The sequence below is a fragment of the Leopardus geoffroyi genome, chromosome A1 (genome assembly GCF_018350155.1).
Source record: "Leopardus geoffroyi isolate Oge1 chromosome A1, O.geoffroyi_Oge1_pat1.0, whole genome shotgun sequence".
Classification (NCBI taxonomy): domain Eukaryota; kingdom Metazoa; phylum Chordata; class Mammalia; order Carnivora; family Felidae; genus Leopardus; species Leopardus geoffroyi.
Window position 1 is genome coordinate 230,505,295 of NC_059326.1, and position 17,797 is coordinate 230,523,091.

The following is a 17,797-nucleotide window of genomic DNA, read 5'->3' on the forward strand; positions in this document are numbered from 1 at the left end:
CAAACACTGCCACATTTCTCTATTACTCAGTGTGACATTTATTCAACAGAAACAAACCCCCCTCCGGCTCCAGCGTTTTCACACAACAGTGGTTTATTTCTCACTCGTGCTGTGTCTTCTCTGGGTTGGCAGAAATCTTCCTCCCTCCTACTCAGGGACCCATCTCAGTGGGGGATTAGGAGAGAGAGAGAGAGAGAGAGCATGAAAATCTCGTGCCTGCCCTTCTGTGCTTGGGGCAGGAAGTGGCACTTGTCCCTTCCTCTCAGGTGGCGCCATCTACGTGCAAAGGCACATAAAGTGCGCTCTTCGCTGAGCGTGCGAGGAGAGGAGTGGTGAATGCAATGACTTCTGTTGACTTATTCGTACTGTTTCCGGTGGGAAGCCACTTGAGTGTGTGTTTCCCTCCACGACGTTTTATTGTGAGTTAGAAATATGAGCTTTGGAGTTTGGCGGATTAATTTAAATCCTTGTTGAGTTCCTTATGATCCGTGTGGTCAAGTTATCTAACGCCAAATAAGCCCGTTTTCGCCATCTCCCAAAAAGACCATTGTGGTTGACAGGAATCAGAGGAGCCAAGGTATACAGTAAGCACTTAGTAAAGGGTGATACTGACAAAAGAAACATAGCAGCATAGAGATAGTAGTAAATCCTAGAGGGTTAACATGAGACCATCTTTATCGTACCAGAAAAATATTGTTATCAGTTTCCTGGGGCTGCCATAACAAGTGACCACAGCTGAGTGGCTTAAAACAAAAGAAATGTATTCTCTCAAACTCTTTGGAGGCTGTGAGTTCAAAATCAAGGTGTCAGCAGGGCTGTGGTCTCTATAAAGGCTCGGGAGGAGGATCCTTCCTTATTTCTTCTAGGCTCTGATGGCTCCAGGCATTCCTTGGCTTGTAGATGCCTAATTCCAGTCTCTTCATCCTTTTTCATATATCCTTGTCTTCTGTGTGTCTCTTGTAAGGACAGTTATCATGGGATTTGGGATGATCTCATCTGAAGACCTTTCCCTTAATTTAAACATCTACTAAAACACTTTTTTCCCGGGCGCCTGGGTGGCTCAGTCGGTTAAGGGTCCAACTTCGGCTCAGGTCATGATCTCACGATTCGTGAGTTCGAGCCCGGCGTCGGGCTCTGTGCTGACAAGTCAGAGCCTGGAGACTGCTTCAGATTCTGTGTCTCCCTCTCTCTCTCTGCCCCTCCCCCACTCACATTCTGTGTGTGTGTGTGTCTCTCTCTCTCTCTTAAAAATAAATAAGCATTAAAAAATATTTTTTCAAAAGCGCTTTTTCCATTAGTAGTCACATACAGTTTCTAGAGATTTAATGTGGACATATCTCCTGGGGGTGAGGGGCACCATTCAACTTACTACAACTATGAAAGCATTTTTTTTTTATTCCTATTTAAAATCGCACTTACTGGGACACCTGGATCCCTCAGTTGGTTAAGCCTCTCACTCTTGGTTTTGGCTCAGGTCATGATCTCACAGTTCATGAGTTCAAGCCCACATCAGGCTCCATGCTGTCAGTGCAGAGCCTGCTTGAGATTCTGTCTGTCTCTCTCTCTCTCTGCCCCTCCCCTTCTCTCTCTCTGTCTTCTCAAACATACATACATACATACATACATACATACACTTAAATTTATTAAAACAATAAAATAAAATGCTACTAACTGAACCAGTGCATGCAACTTTTAAAATATTGACCTTAGGATTACTTTTCTGTTTTAAGTGTGGAACTTTATAGATAACATATTACCACTATATGGCACATACCTTTTTGAAATAAGAAAAAGTTGCATTGGACTGAATTTGTAAAGTTATCATTTCATGTATCAGTTGTGTGTGTTTTTCACCATTGTGCAACTGTTTTCCAGTTTGATAAAATGGATTGGTCAGGGAGCAAGATGCCCAGGAAACAGTCACATGTCCCTTAAGATACTATTCTTGTGTTCATGTATACCGATCGCAGCGTTTCTGAACACTGATTCATGCCAGAATTCCCTTTCCTTTTCCCTCTGTAAATATATCCAGAAGCCCCCTCTAAGGTACAGATTAAAGGTCTAAAATCCACTTGCTGTTGTGCAGCTGATGAGCTATTCATAGAAGCTGCTGGATCAGAGTAAAAGATTTCGTGAAATAAGTGTAGAAAATCATTCTCAAAATGATACCTGTCTGTAATTGGCATCTAGATTTCTTACCAATCATCGACATATAAAAAGGGGCATGTAGAAAGTATTTGCATGTGTAATGAAAGAGTTATGCACATGTAGACATTTTAAATTTATTTATATATTTAATAAATCATTCAAAATTAACCTATGTCGCCTTCATAGATGAACTCTGCACATTGTCTTTGGCACATCGTGTATATGAACAACCCTTGCTCCCTGGGTCGTCTTATAAGATGTATTTGTAAAGCGAGAAATCGGGACTGTATATTCAATTGGTGGCAAAGTGTTATAATTTGTAAATGACTTAATTTGAACTAATAATCAGCTGAAAGGAACTGCTCATGTGATATGTCTAGAAGAAGGAATAAATTTATCGAGCCTTCTTTATAATGCAAAAGGAGGTTATTTCTTTCCTAGACAATCTCACAAAGTCTATATGAAACTAGTCAGACTCGTATTTTAAAATAACTAAAATTGGGTAGGACTGCATCTATGTAAAAGCTGTTGCAAGAGAGGAGTATAATAGGTTGGGCTTTGTAAAAAAAAAAAAAAAAAAGGAGCTGTTCTCTGAAAATTACTGAACAGTGTCCATTTATAACACGCTAGTGCCTGTGAATCAAAAGAGATCTACATCAAATGGATTACAGTTAAGATTGTATCAAAACGGGATCTTTTTTCTCAGTAAAAATCTAAAGGACACACCGTGGAGCCACCATTGCTACTCCAATGCATCTTTGTGTCTTCTAGTCTAGGGTCCTTGGTTTCTAACCAGTGAATTATATCTGTGTATTCTCTTTTTTACAGTTCAGCAGAAGAGCAGTTTCACTGGCAATCACAAGGTAAAGTACAGCTTCTTGATGAAACTTACATCCATTCCTACGTGTATGTCTACTGATTAATATTCTTGTGAACTTTAGAAAAAAGACTGATAAAAATGAGTATGAGAACACCATGACACTAAAATTAAATGTTCCTGTGATAGCTCGTGATTCCCTGAGAGTTGAGTTCTCTCAATTCCCTAGAAACCTCTGGGTTTTTCATGGATACCTGGAATTGGCTGGCCTTGGCTTTTGATACTGGTTGACCCAGGATTACAATGCGAAATCTAATGAGAACCTCATGAGAGAATGTCTTTGGTTAGGATACTTTCCATTATTAAATAGTAACCTGAAGCTTTAATAATAAGAGCATCATGTATTTGCTCATCACTTTAAAATGTTGTGTTTCAGATGGTCAAAAAGACATCGAAGATGAACTTACAACAGGTCTTGAGCTGGTGGACTCCTGTATTAGATCCTTGCAGGAATCAGGAATACTTGACCCACAGGATTATTCCACAAGTGAAAGTAAGTCAAATGACAATGATGCTTGAAGATAATTTTAAAATACAAGAGTATACTTTATTATAATATAATTAACATAAAAAGCTATATCTAAGAGGACTTCAACCTGTGTTTGTACATGTTTTATCCATTTCACTCCACTCTCATCTAATTCCTTCCCACATTACCCATCCCAACTCACATTAGATTATAGTCTCTCTTAAGTCAGCAATTGAATCTAGATTTCTCACAAATTACTGACAGAGTGGGGATTCTCACCAATTTTCTGATATCCTTTTTGGCACCTAGCTAGACTATCACATTGAATGCACTCACCATATATTTGTTTAACCAGTACAGTGTCTGCTTTGAAATTTACTGTGAATGCTTTACATACACAGATCATTGTTGGTAGAGATCATAAACAGTACAACAGCTATGCAACAAAATAGAAAGAATCGATGTAATATATGCAGTACTAACTACTTAGTATTATGCTATAGTACTCTGCAGTAGCCCCTTGTGTTTCTAGATGTAGCCACCTTGAATTTGCATATTAACCTCGACAGAATATTTTAAAATTTCTTCATCTCCTCCTAATTATATATATTTTCAACCACAGTGGTTGAGGCTTAGGAATAAAAGTGCTGTGAATTGAAATGAGCTTCACTTTAATAAATCATAAAATTCTCTTGACTTCGTTTAATAAAATCCCACAAAAAGCTAAAAATGAAATCATTAAAACATATATCACACTGGTAATTTCTATATCAGAAATCAGTGGAGCATTTCATTTCTTAATTAAAAAAAATAAAATCTCCTTGAATACCCATCAAGGTTTGCTATTTAAAAGGAAGATATAAGAGTAAGATAGCATACTTATCTTGAAACCATTAAATTTACACATTAGTTCACTTTCTCTACAATTTTCGTAATACCACTACTCTTAGGATAACATCATCATGAATATCCAGATTTATTTAAACCCATTTGAATCCCCTCAATAAAACTTCTAAAATAAGATGCATGATTTATAGTATCCTTGTTATCTGTATTTTATATTTTAGAATGTAGCCTCATTCCTTATCTCTCAGTCAATAAATGCATTTCTCTTATAGGGGTAGTTGTAGTCTGACTTATATTTAATTAATATTTGAGGCACATGTACTCACTTTGTTAGAGTAAGGAAAATAGAGATAAAATAGTGTGTCTTGGGAGAGAGTTGATATTTGATATCATATTTTTCATATGATAATAGAGAAACATTCTCTTATGAGCTTAGGAGAGGGAATAACCTTCAATACACAGAAGGTACAGAAAAAAAGAAGGAAGAGAAGTAAAATAAGAGGCAAGCAAGTTGAAACAGGAGGGATGAATCAAGTATGTTAGTCTAGCCCTACAGGTGAGCACACTGAATTCTTTGAAAAGAATAAAAAGTTTGTAATAAAGACAAGATAGTTATGTGATGTTGATAAGGGACATATTTATATTAATGAAACAAACGTTGAAGTTCAAGGAACAGAGTAGTAACAGCAATTATAATCAATATAAACTAGGATTGGGAAGCATTTGTGAGATGAAGTGGAATTTAATGCAGGAACATTAGGCCAGGTCAAAGAGGAATTATCGAGTGAAATGTTTTTGCTTATAAGGATGTGATGAACTCATACTAACATCTAGTGAACGTGATGTACCAAACAGAATAATACCTGAATATTAAAATAAAAATTATTAAGAATGAACAGAGAAATTGATGAACAATACCGTTGTCAACATTTCAATGCGCAGAATCAGACAGAATTCAGGAAGAGAAAGACACGTAAAATTGGAATACATAATCGACAAACCAATGTAATAACTCTATCTAAAAGGTTAGATCCATTGAATGATAGTATACATTTGTTATATATGTCCAGGAAAACTTAGAAGACTTGATCAGCTATAGGGCAGTAAAGACAATCCTAAAAATTAAAAAGTACAGAGGGGTGCCCGGGTGGATCAGTCAGTTAAGCATCTGATTCTTGATTTCATCTCAGGTCATGATCTCATCGTTCATGAGATCGAGCCCCACGTTGGGCTCTGCACTGAAAGCATGGAGCCTGCTTGGGATTCTCAATCTCTCCCCTCTCTTTGCTCCCCCACCCCACCCCAGTCATGCTTCCTCTCTCTCTCTCCTCTCAATCTCTCTCTCTCTCTCTCTCTCTCTCTCAAAAAAAAAAAAAAAAAGTCATCTTAAAAAAAAGTATAGAAAGCCCACCTTCTTTGGTAATAATCTAGTAAAATTAAAAGTAAATAAAATGATAAAATACATCCACGGTAAAATTAAGAAAATGCATTTGGATCTACAAATAAAAATAGAAATAAAAAGAAAGTTACATACTATTTAAAAAGCAAGTAAAGTAGCAGGGCACCTGGGTGGCTCAGTCGATTAAGTGTCCAACTCTCGCTTTTTGGCTCAGGACATAATCTCACAGCTCATGGGTTCGAGCCCTGCATCAGGTACCATGCTGATGGAGCAGAGCCTGCCTGGGATTCTCTCTCTCCCTCTCTGTCCCTCCCCTTCTCTATCCTTCTCAAAAATAAACTTAAAAAATAAATACACAGAAACAAATAGAATAGCGATATTTTATAATGAAAATACAGGGGTAAGGGGGAGAAACTGTACTCAGTAAATCTTAACTTTAGGGGCGCCTGGGTGGCTCAGTCGGTTGAGCAACCGACTGCGGCTCAGGCCATGATCTCGCGGTTCGTGAGTTCGAGCCCCGCGTCGGGCTCTGTGCTGACAGCTTGGAGCCTGGAGCCTGCTTCTGATTCTGTGTCTCCCTCTCTCTCTGCCCCTTCCCAACTCACACTCTGTCTCTCTCTGTCTCAGAAATAAATAAATATAAAAAAAAATTTTAACAAAGATCAGATCAAAGAATGTAGTACTCATTTTGGGGAAACCTTAAAAAGAGCTAAATAAACCAAAGAAATTAGAAAGATGGGAATAATAAAAGTAATGCAGAGATAAAGTAATATAATATAAAACAGTAGAAGAGATAAAGTGATAAAAGGAGTAAATATAGGAACTTAAAAAAAATTTTAATCAACTGATAATCCTGAGTTTTCCTAATTGAAACACTCTCTACACATGAGAGAAATGGAATGAATTTTTAGTGTTCACTTTTCATTTCCTGTAATATGTGTTCAAAAATTATCTACAAAAGATGTATCTTTGTTCCAGGAAAGTTAAATACTCCAGTAGGGTTTTTTGGAATGTATTTGGTAACTGCTGGATTTTTGTGTTTTGGAAAGATTAGTTATGTCCTGTTACTATGTACTGGGTTATCTTTTGAAGACTCCTAGGATTTGAGTTGTTTGTTTTTCCTGCAAGCCCCTGCTTTGTTGTTTGAGATAGAAAAGTAACAAGGAAAAATAAACCAAAAACAAAAACAAAAAAACTCAAATAACCCAGGTGATAAAATCACCATCCAAAACTTTTATGCCAAAGGATCAAAAACCACAATGAAGAGTATTGTTACTCTTTTTTTTTTTTTAATGTTTCTTTATTTATGAGAGAGAAAGAGAGACAGCCGGGGAGGAACAGAGAGAGAGAGAGAGAGACACAGAATCTGAAGCAGGCTCCAGCTTCTGAGCTCCACACTGTCAGCCCAGAGCTGGACACAGGGCTCGAACTCAACAACGTGAGATCATCTGAGCTGAAGTCGGACACTTATCCGACTGAACCACCCAGGTGCCCCTGTTGTAATTCTTCAGATACATTTGTTCTTAATATTTTCAGAGTAACTTTGAGACAGAACTAATTAAGTAAAATTGGGGAAATTAATTTTAATTTTTCTAATGATTGATTTATTTTTGAGAGAGAGAGAGAGAGCAGGGGAGGGGCAGAGAGAGACACACACACAGAATCTGAAGCAGGCTCCAGGCTCTGAGCTGTCAGCACAGAGCCCGATGCGGGGCTCGAGCACATGCACCGTGAGATCATGACCTGAGCTGCAGTGGGACACTTATCCAACGGAGCCACCCAGGCATCCCAGGAGACTAATTTTAAAATATTGGGTAGGTAACTGTCATTTCAGGGATCAATTACGGCTAATTTTAAGTGTTTAGAAGGCCATAAAATAAAAGTCTCTCTGTTGCTCTTGTATTTGTATCAGGGTCCAGCTGGGACATAGATTGTACTCAAGAGCTTAACCAAAGAGAAGTTCATTAAGGGACTATGTGCAAAGGAGTGGGCAAGATTGAGGGAATAAAAGGTGTCTGTTGAGGTGCTCAGGTGGCAGCAACAGAGGGCAGCCCTTCCCACGGTGGACATGAAGGAAAAGTCTAGGGAACAGGACCAGCAGTCAAGAGGTGTGGCAGGAGCAGAAGGATAAACAGCCTAACTTCTCTCCTCCTGCTTTCTGGTGTCCCCATGCCTACTATTGGCCAAATCTGATCACAAACCAAAGAGCCAGGGGCCCTCGTGAGACTCTACATGGCAAAAAGGGCAGAGAAGCAGAGATTGACTATGGGAGTGAAGAAGCAATCTGCACAACATCCCATTAGGTAGTAGAACAATATACCATGTTCGTGTTCTTGTTTTGTAAACAGCACATTGAGACCCGGTGACTTTTTGACACATTTCATATAGTGAGGGCAAATCTAACAAATATGTGTCACAGAGTCATTAGGAGAATTGCTATTGTTTACTGGGGAAGAAAAAAAGTTCTAGAACCTCAGCGATGGAACCTTAGCTTCTCACATAATGTACAGCTTGATCCAAACTGCTGTGGACTAAATACCTTATTTAATCCGTGTATCTTTGGAGATATAAACTCAGAGAGAAGTGTGATTAGATCTTATCCAAAAATTAATAAAACTATTTGCCAGTCAAAATCAGAAATAGAATGGACAACTTTGGAGAAAATGACTTACATGTTTATAGACAATGTTAATTTGTTTAAATATTGTATTTTGAAACAGTAATTATTTTTATCTGGAGCATATTGACAAATTTAAATTCCACCACATTCTAGAAAACCCCAGCATTCGGGAGGATGAAAACCTTAGGAGCTTATTATATTCTGAATGTTATGGCAAAGAAAGGACTGTTATTCTGAGATTTCAAATCAGAACATATTCAAAAAAATCAAGAATCAATCATGTAACTTACCATTCTGAGCAGATAGAATACAAATTGAATAATCATATATATATATACTTGGACAGAGGTGGATATGTTATTTAGTGTTGATTTACAGTCTGTCATTTTTATTTAATTACTGTGATTATTCTTAATTGTTATGCAGCAAGAGAATTGTTGAGGGATCAAGTTAGTAAGATACTGTAAAATATAATTCCATCGAGTCTTATGCAGTAATAACAATAAAGGTGAGGGACATCCTTATAAAGTGAATCTTTTCATAATTCCTAGTAAGCATGGCACCAAAGGATGCAGAACACTTTTAGGAGTAAAGGTTTTTATAATAACTAAAAGAATCAAAAAATAAATGTATAGACCACGGCTCACAATATTGATATCACGCTCAGGGCAAGAGAACTGGTTCGTTTCATTTTCTTGTATGGTGGAAACCAGTCCGTAGGCAGACCCAATGAAGAGCCTCTGAGAAGGGATACAAGGCAGCCCATCCCACCCTTGGAGTCAGAAAACCTGAATTTTTTTTTTAAATTTTTTTCAACGTTTATTCATTTTTGGGACAGAGAGAGACAGAGCATGAACGGGGGAGGGGCAGAGAGAGAGGGAGACACAGAATCCGAAGCAGGCTCCAGGCTCTGAGCCATCAGCCCAGAGCCCGATGCGGGGCTCGAACTCACGGACCGCGAGATTGTGACCTGGCTGAAGTCGGACGCCTAACCAACTGCGCCACCCAGGCGCCCCCAGAAAACCTGGATTTAAAAGTCCTCCTGCTCCCCCTGCTCCGCCAGTGGTTGAGAACTATCACCCGGAATCTGGAGATCCCAAGTCTTTTCCTGGAAATGCATTTATTCAAGTTAGTTGAGTTGCTCCTTGGGTGGTTCATTTCCTGTAAAATCGCTTCATCTTATGCCTTTGGTTTTTGAAATGCAAATGACCGTCTTCTTTCCAGAAGTTTGTCATGGTTCCAAGTCTAAAATTATCTTGAAATACTACATGCATCTATTTGTTTCCTTTCAAAATTCACTCACATCCATTTCCCTTACTGCCTTTGGTGTCATGGGGCCAGTAGGAAGTTAACAGTGGCAGAAATGGTAAGTACGAGCAAAAGTCAAGGGAAAACACCCAGGCGACACACAGGACATAGTAATATCCACCTAGAAGCTGTAGTTAATTTCCCTTCCAGATGCTCCCTCTGTCAGGTTTGCAACAATTTCTTTTTCTCTGATTTCCTTCTATCACATGGATATTCGAGGGTCATGTTCTACCTTTTCCAAAGAGGCAAACATGGGAATCGAAGGGATAAACGAAGGCATGAAGTACCAATGCTTCCTTCTCCATTTCCAAAGCAAGGGAGGACATGATGCAAATTTCTCGTTAAAAACATCATTCTCACCCGTGTGAGTAGGGTGTCCTGAGATCAAGCACAGAGTTGAAAGCCCGATGGGAATTTTTAATAAAAATAAAATTGGGTTTTGGAATTGTCAAAGTGTCCAAAACACAGGTGTCCAAAACATAAATATGAGTATCGAACAAAAGCTGGTGAAAGGAAGGAAGGTATCAGAACTGGCATGAGTATAAGAAAAGTTACAGAGGCGAACGCCCCGGTGAGAAAGTCAGAACGAGCAAACTCTTTCTCAGGAGACAGTGAAAGGAGGGGCGTTCTGGTAATACCTTGTGGAGACATCTTGTGGGATTCCCCCAGAACTTAAAACACTCAAACTGCCCCTGGTCAAACAATAAGCCACTGCAACAGCAACTGATACAATCAAAGCATAATACGCTGGGTTTTTATTGCATCAGTCTGGGCACAGGTGGTGTTACAGTCATTCATTTTTTTTTAACATATGTATTAAATACTTATTAAAGGAAGCACAGAGAGTCTCTGCCCTTGTGGCATTTACATGCTAGTCAGCAAAGGCTGAAATCAAGTAATCTGAATACTATAAGGTCAAGTAGATAATGGCTACAAGCAAAAAAAAAAAATAAGACGTGGAGTAGAATAGGGTTCTCAAAGTGTACTTGGGCATCGTGGAGGGTCCCGAGACCCTTTCAGGGGGGCTGCAAAGGCATGAGTTTTCACAAAAATCCTACGATGTTATTAGCTTTTGCATGCTCATTCTCGCCCAGTGAGGGTGAAGGCGTCTCACCGGAGCCACGTCACAGGGGTTTTCCAGAGGCTAGGTGGTGCGCGATGGCATCACTGTCATCCGTTTCAAAGATCTTTCGGTTTCAATACAGTGAATAGCATTCTCTATCACCCATATAAATAAAAGCTCTTTGCAGTCCTCAGTGATTTTTTAGAAGCATGAAAGTGTTATGAGAACTGCTCCAGTTTTGAAAGAATGATCAAAGGGCCAGGAAGACCTCCGCTGGGAGAAGATGTTGGATTAGGGACCTGAACGGAATTCACAGCCAAGCCCTGCAGATCTCTAAGGGAAAAGTCTGTGATTTGTGGCAAATCACACACTGGTTCTTTAAGTTAGTATACTCCATAAATAAATTAGTTTTCAGCATTTAGCTTTTAAATTTTGTTTCCTGCTAAACTGGTTTCTATTAATTTTCTATTTCTTTTCATAATTCTTGATAATAAGAAATATGGACCTATTATCTTTAGGCAATTAATTTATGAAGAAGTATATATAATGCTTTTCCTCTGTGTGCTACATTAAGTTTTTTAAATGGTAAATAATCTGAAGATAAAACTTTACAAGGAAATAGTTGGGAATTGTAATGAGCTATAAAAAAATACTGTTCTGTGATGATAACATCATGTAAAATCCCATGCATAATAAAATTCTTGAGCGATACATTTTAAACTAAAGTTATACATTTGAAGTTCATTTTGTGGTAAATGTCATTTTGTTAATTCCCCTCTATTGGTTACAGCTGTAAAGAAACTGAGTTGTTGCACAAGTGTGAGTACATCACCCACCTTCTATTTATCCATATACAATAGGAAAACTTGAAAAAGCCCACTGATTAGGACAATAGCATTGGTTGAATCTAAATCAGTTTAAAAACTAAATGAGTACTTTTCTAATCCTGGGACCGCTGGAGTTGTAACTTTCACCTAAAGCATTGCACACTGAAAGCAGCTGCCCAGACAAACTTGACATTCTGCAGACAGACTTAAAAATCAAGTGTAGAAACACACCTGTCCTCGGAATAATTCCACATCACTCGGAGCTTCCTTGCATAACAACCTTCTCGAGCTTTTTTCTTTGGTTAATTCTAGGAATAGTGGATGGGCTTAACTACCATTTTCAGGGAAATTCCTCAGTGAAACGCCTACAGTTGAGCTTTGAGAGTTACTAGTGAAGATTAGAAGAAAATAACTACTTTAACACCACGAGCCACCTGTATTCCAAGTAAGCTTAAGCTGACAAATTTTCCAGAATTCACAAAGAGGAAATGGCCACTCTAAATGAAACTGATTAGTAGTTCGATTTAAATAAAAGTCAATATTTGTACTCTATAAAGTTAACTTGCAGTTAGATATGACCAAAATGCTATGAGCTTGTTAAAATCAATTTGATAATCTTACAAATAATTGACAGCTTCTCATTGATTTTGTGATTTATAACAGCCCATTTGTATATGTCTATATAATTTCCACCAACTATTTCCTCTATTCTTGGTCAACATTTTTTTTATAAAGAAAGATGTTCTCTTTCTCTTCAGTTGATGTGGCTCTGAGAGTTTATGCTCATTTAAAGCACAATAACACTTAACCTTCAAATCATTCTTAACCTCCCAGAAAGACGAGAATGAGAGGGTAGAAATGAATGCAGATTCTGTCAGTTATAGATGTATGTGAATCTTGGTGGCGTTATCCTTCATGGTCTATGTAAAGATAAGTTTTTATATCATTTTGACAGACTCAATTTAGCCTAAGAGTAAATGTTTCTAAACTTCCTGACAAACGTAAATCTAAACAAAGCTGCCAAAGTCAGGTGTCCAGTCCTGAAAGGGTCTGTCTCAGTTTGCGTGTTTATTATTCCTTTGATAATCCGGAATTAACAGCCTCAACAGAACATTCGTGGAGTGCCTGTCTGAGGCATTGCCTAATTCTAATGGTTTATTTTAGTGCATTCTTGTTAGTAACGCTTTGTTTTTAATGGTAAAAATGACCCTTTGGAGTTAAATTGATAATCACCCCTTAGAAACCTTGTCTTTTTTTTCCCCCCTAAGTGTATTTATTTATTTTGAGAGAGAGAGAGCGAGAGCGAGCAGAGATGGGGCAGAGAGAGAGGGAGAGAGAGAATCCCAAGTAGACAACATGCTGTCAGCACAGGGCCCACCATGGGGCTCGATGTCAGGAACGATGAGATCACGACCTGAGCTGAAATCAAGAGTCAGATGCCTAACCGACTGGGCCACCCAGGCGCTCCTAGAAACTGTCATTCTTGTGACTTCAACTTCCACTATTGATGACTTTGGTGGCTCTGTCTCTGTCCTCAAGTCTCACCCACGTGCAATCAAACTTTGATCTTGGAAATTGCCAGGTTATATTTGAGCCAGTACTGAAATCAAGCTCAGAGTCCCTTTCTAACTACAGAAATCCTCACCATCTCCTTCTGCTCTGTAATTTAAAAATTAAGCCCATCCTTCCGTAAAACACACCCACTAATTTCTCTGCTTGGGAATGCCACATCGTTGGGAGTTTCGGCTTTCGCACCCTCACCTGTGAGTGTGTGTTGTATTCTGGGACAGGTGCTCAAGTAAAGCAGACCGGAATTAGCAACTCCCAATAAATCACCTGAGAACTTACAGATTCAGAAGGTACGTGCGTGATTACGCCAGCGCATTACTGTCTGCTCGCTTTTCTGGAAAGACTTACTCTGCACTGTGCGAACCTCCCGGGCCCCCACTGCAGTGCTCGCAGTCAGCTACACGGTGGAGTCGTTTCGTCTCGGCTTCACTCCTGCCCTCTTCGTCACTAAGTCCCCGTGAGCTTTTCTTTTAAAACGTCTCCCAGCTGTGCACCTCTCTCTCCCTTCCTCAATTACAGCGGGTTTTCTTTCTCTGCACTGCAGGAAATTCCCGGTCCTAGTCGCTCCAGTATCTAAGCGGTGTCCTGCTGCCTTCATTGTAAATGTTCAGAATTCTGGGGCGCCTGAGTGGCTCAGTCCATGAAGTGTGCACCTCTTGGTTTCGGCTCATTTCATGATCTTGCAGTTCCTGGGACTGAGCCCTGCTCTAGACTCTGTGCTGACACTGTGGGGCCTGCTTGGGATCCTCTCTCTCCCTCTCTCCGCCCCTCCCCTGCTCATTCTCTCTCTCTCTCTCTCTCTCTCTCTCTCTCTCTCTCAAAATAAATAACTAAAAAAAAAAAAAGTTCAGAATTCTGCTTCCATCCTATTACCCTCTGTCTAGAGAACCCATTGCTGTGTGATACTGTACAAATCTCCCTGTCAAATGCTTAAAATTTCTCAAGAGTCTGGGCTGCTCAGAGGGTTAAGGCAACCCGGTGGGGGTAGGATGAATTCTCTCTGAGCCATCAGGCATCAAGGCAGGCTGCAGGGAGGAGGTAACATTTACACATCACTTTAAGGATGAGTTTTGATATTGACAGAGAAATGAATTTCAAGCTGAGGGGACAGAGGGAAGTTTGCTTTCTCATCTCTTGGCTCTGACGACTAGGTGTTGTTTGGGTTTGTTTTCAATTTTAAGCAGGCCACTTTAATGATCTATGCCTTAAATGTCTCATTTGTAAAATGAAAGCTCACGAGGTGTTGAAGGGAAACATTAAGTGATACCTGGGATAGTACTGGGATAAGGTTTTCGGGACAAACAAATCCCAATCAAGGTTTTGTTATTATCAGACCACGTGGCTATGTGATTAGATCTAGTGACTAACTAAAAACGGACATCTGTAAAGGAGTTTGTGCTTTTGCAAACATTTTCCCATCCATTGTCTCCTTAGGTGCTCAAATTTGCCAAAATTAACGTTTGTAGAGACACAGTAATGGAGTGTGGTTAAGAACACACGCTCTGAAGCCCGATGCCTCACCTGCAGGCAGCCTTGGGTGGCCTCAGTTAGTGCCCCTCTCAGTCCTGTTGACACAAGCAGGATGGTTGGAGGTGCCTTCCCACTGGCTCCTTGTGAAGATTCAGTGAGCTAACCGATGTCAGCTGTTCTGGACCGTCCCCAGAACCTAGAAAGTACTCAGTGAAGGTTAGCTTCTATTACTGACACATCACTATCCTCATCATCTCTGCTTTTATAAACATGGAGGTCTACTGAGTTCTAGTTCTGGATTCTTTTCAACCCACCCCATTGGCATGGCTGTGACCTACATAATGACTTAGGAAAAACGCACTGCAGGTCTCTGGCCTTTTCTGTGTTATTGCAAAGTATGTAGCTGAATTAAGGGTTACTGTTTTCTGAGATCGACATGTAGCTACAGAAGGCAAGAATGAACAATTCCAGAAGTCTCTTTAAACCTGTGCAGAATAACCGCAGATAATCATGAAAACTCTAGAATTTCTAGCTCAGTTAGGAAAAAGCAGACTATATATTACAGTGTATGCGTTAATACGACCTGTGAGTCTGAATTTTTATGTACAAAATTAGCCTTTCAAGCTTTCTACCTGCCTAGGCTGATCTCTGCCCCACTGACGGTGGATAGCAAGCTTCCCCAGCCAATACCGGAGTCTCGAAGGAGGAGTTCTTTGGGGGCGTACCACAGTCCGAGGCATAGAGCTTTCTCCTGCAAACAAGTTGGCTTCTCTTTAGGGAAGAATTTTTCAACCTTAAAATGTCAGTTTGTGTATAGGACTTAATACTGCTTGGATACTAAACAGCACCTACCCCTAGACTTGGGGATAGAAGATGAGGATCTGAGTCCCATCTTCGTTTTACCAAGTGCATGACACTGGCTGACCAAACCCTTCAGCCTCTCCACACCTCTGTTTGCGTTTCTGAGAATAATCAAAAAGATTCAAGGACGGTTGTTTTCACAGATTGCTATGTGGTCTCTAGTCAATTCATGTATGTGAAAGCACACAGAGATATTATTGAGATACTGGTATTATACTCAAGATGCATTGCTTCAGGTACCTTTCTAGGTTCAATGGAAGGTTTTATGTCCCTTAATTCTGCAGTTCCCTTGGAATTTCTCCCCTGTGTCCAGTTGGATTATTGTGTCTTGATCAGGTCAAGGACGCATATAATCTTGAATTTTAACTATTTACCACGCAATTATTTCACCTCCTCTTCCCAGTCCCCCAGAACTGAGTCATATTGAGCAGACCCCTGGGCTCAGCTTTGAGGACTATCCCACCCTGGGGAAGGTCCAGAATGGTCAAAGAAGTCACAGTCAATGCCCTGGAAATATGCTTCCCATACCAGAGGGTAGCTGTTGCTTTCTGTGACCTACTAAGACTTGGAGATCCGCGGTTGCTCATAGTTGTGGTTTCTTCTGGAAGAGTTAATTGCCCTAAAGGCAACATTCCATTTCACTAGGTGGAATTTTAAAGCCCAGTCTCTCCCCACCCCCCACCCTAAGAAATCCTCTCACATCGTCCCTATCCCCCAGCAGAATGCTTCATATCCTCAGGACTGTGGTCTAATACCACCTCTAGCCCGAGCCTCTAGGCAAGACTTGATGAAGGAAAAAGTTCTGTAGAAAAAAAAAACAAATCATAATTTAAAATCCAGAACTATGAATGCTTTCGAAATCCCTGGAAATTTTGTATTTTCTACCTCAATGCACAGTAATGTTAATAAAGCAAATCGATAGTTAGTTATATGTAAATTTTACTTCCATTATAAAGTAATTAAGGATTATCCTATAATTTTAACCTTTTTCATCTTCTCATATAACTTTGCTGTTTAAAATTGGAATGAATAAATGCTGTTCATTTGAAACCTAGTGAGCAATGGAAAATCATTCTAAAAGGCACCCAGTGTTTCAGCTATTGTGCTGACTGTTTCGTCCTTGCCAGGTGATATGTCAGTGCTGTAATATTATGATACATTGCTCATTGTTGCAATTACCTTTGTCAGAGTGCATCTAGGTTTCATGCTTGAGATGTGTGAACAAAGTCATGAGATGGAGAATCTCGGTTTGTTTTCGTTGAGTATTGATCAAATACAACACTGATTCTATAAAAGATGAGCAGATCTGATTATTACGTGATGTGTATTTCAGGAGCACATAAATCACATTTTTAATTGAAATTTCTTTGCAAAGGGACTTTAAATTGCTACCTTTAATATCCTGCCTGGAAGGCATTTGTAGGTTTCTGGTGATGATTTTATGAATCTCTTCAGAATTTACAGAATTGTTTCACTTGCTAACTTCATAGGCAAGAAAGTTCATCAGAGCAAAGTCATTCAGTCTTCCTCAAAGGCAAATAACCGGGACTCACAGTTCTCTTGCTTTATAGATTGTTTCACTGCGTGCATGAAATTAAAGATTTTATTTTGTTTTGTTTCACTTTTGCTGAAGTTTCCAAAGGTCTGGGCACTGTGGTGTTTCCACTTTCACTGCCCTGGAGATGCACTGTCATGGGGGAGGGGGTATGGCCAGGACAAGCCATTACCTCAGGGCAGAGAGAAGTAACCAAGGGAGGTCTCTGTGGGAAGCCCCCCAGTGGCAAGTAGAATGGTAACCACTGATCTTAAAGGGCCTTCCCTCTCTCAGGGTGGCTCACTCTCCTCCGCTGAGCTGTGATCTTCAGTAGGGTAGCGACCAAGGGGAGCACCTTTGGCTACGGTTCGTAACTGTCCCCCTCCCCACCATGCCTCTCTCTTCTTCCTTCTCCTTGCATTTAGTCCCATCTGCCTCTGCCCCCATCACCCTGGCTCTTCTTCCTTCCGAGGGTTCTTTCGTATCTCAGTCTGCCCCTCACCTGGGCCTCTTGACTCTGTCGGTGCCTTGAAGTTGCCACAGCAGCAGCGGGGACAGTATGGTTCCTGGCATCCACAATGAAACTCTGACTGCACTCCCCATAGACCCATCGTATTTCTGGTGATTAGGCCTAGAATACCATCAGTATGGATTAAACGATTTTTTTGCAGGCTATTGCAATCTTCACCATCTGGTATATACTGTTTGCTTGGGACTCTATTTTCTAAATTACAAGAAAAAGGATTACGATTGTACTTTTGTTATGCCCTTCATGATGAAATTGGGACTGGATGGGAGCATTTTTA

General features: G+C 39.9%; 1 protein-coding gene across 4 annotated transcripts in view; it reads left to right on the top strand.

Moving 5' to 3' along the window:
* CTNND2 (catenin delta 2) overlaps positions 1-17,797 on the top strand; it is a 942,188-nt gene that overhangs the window by 510,091 nt on the left and 414,300 nt on the right. For all 4 annotated transcript variants that reach the window (XM_045441900.1, XM_045441910.1, XM_045441928.1 and 1 more), the window contains 2 exons: positions 2,977-3,011; positions 3,402-3,518. In XM_045441900.1, coding sequence (XP_045297856.1) covers positions 2,977-3,011; positions 3,402-3,518 — 152 coding nt within the window. The remainder of the gene's footprint in view (positions 1-2,976; positions 3,012-3,401; positions 3,519-17,797) is intronic.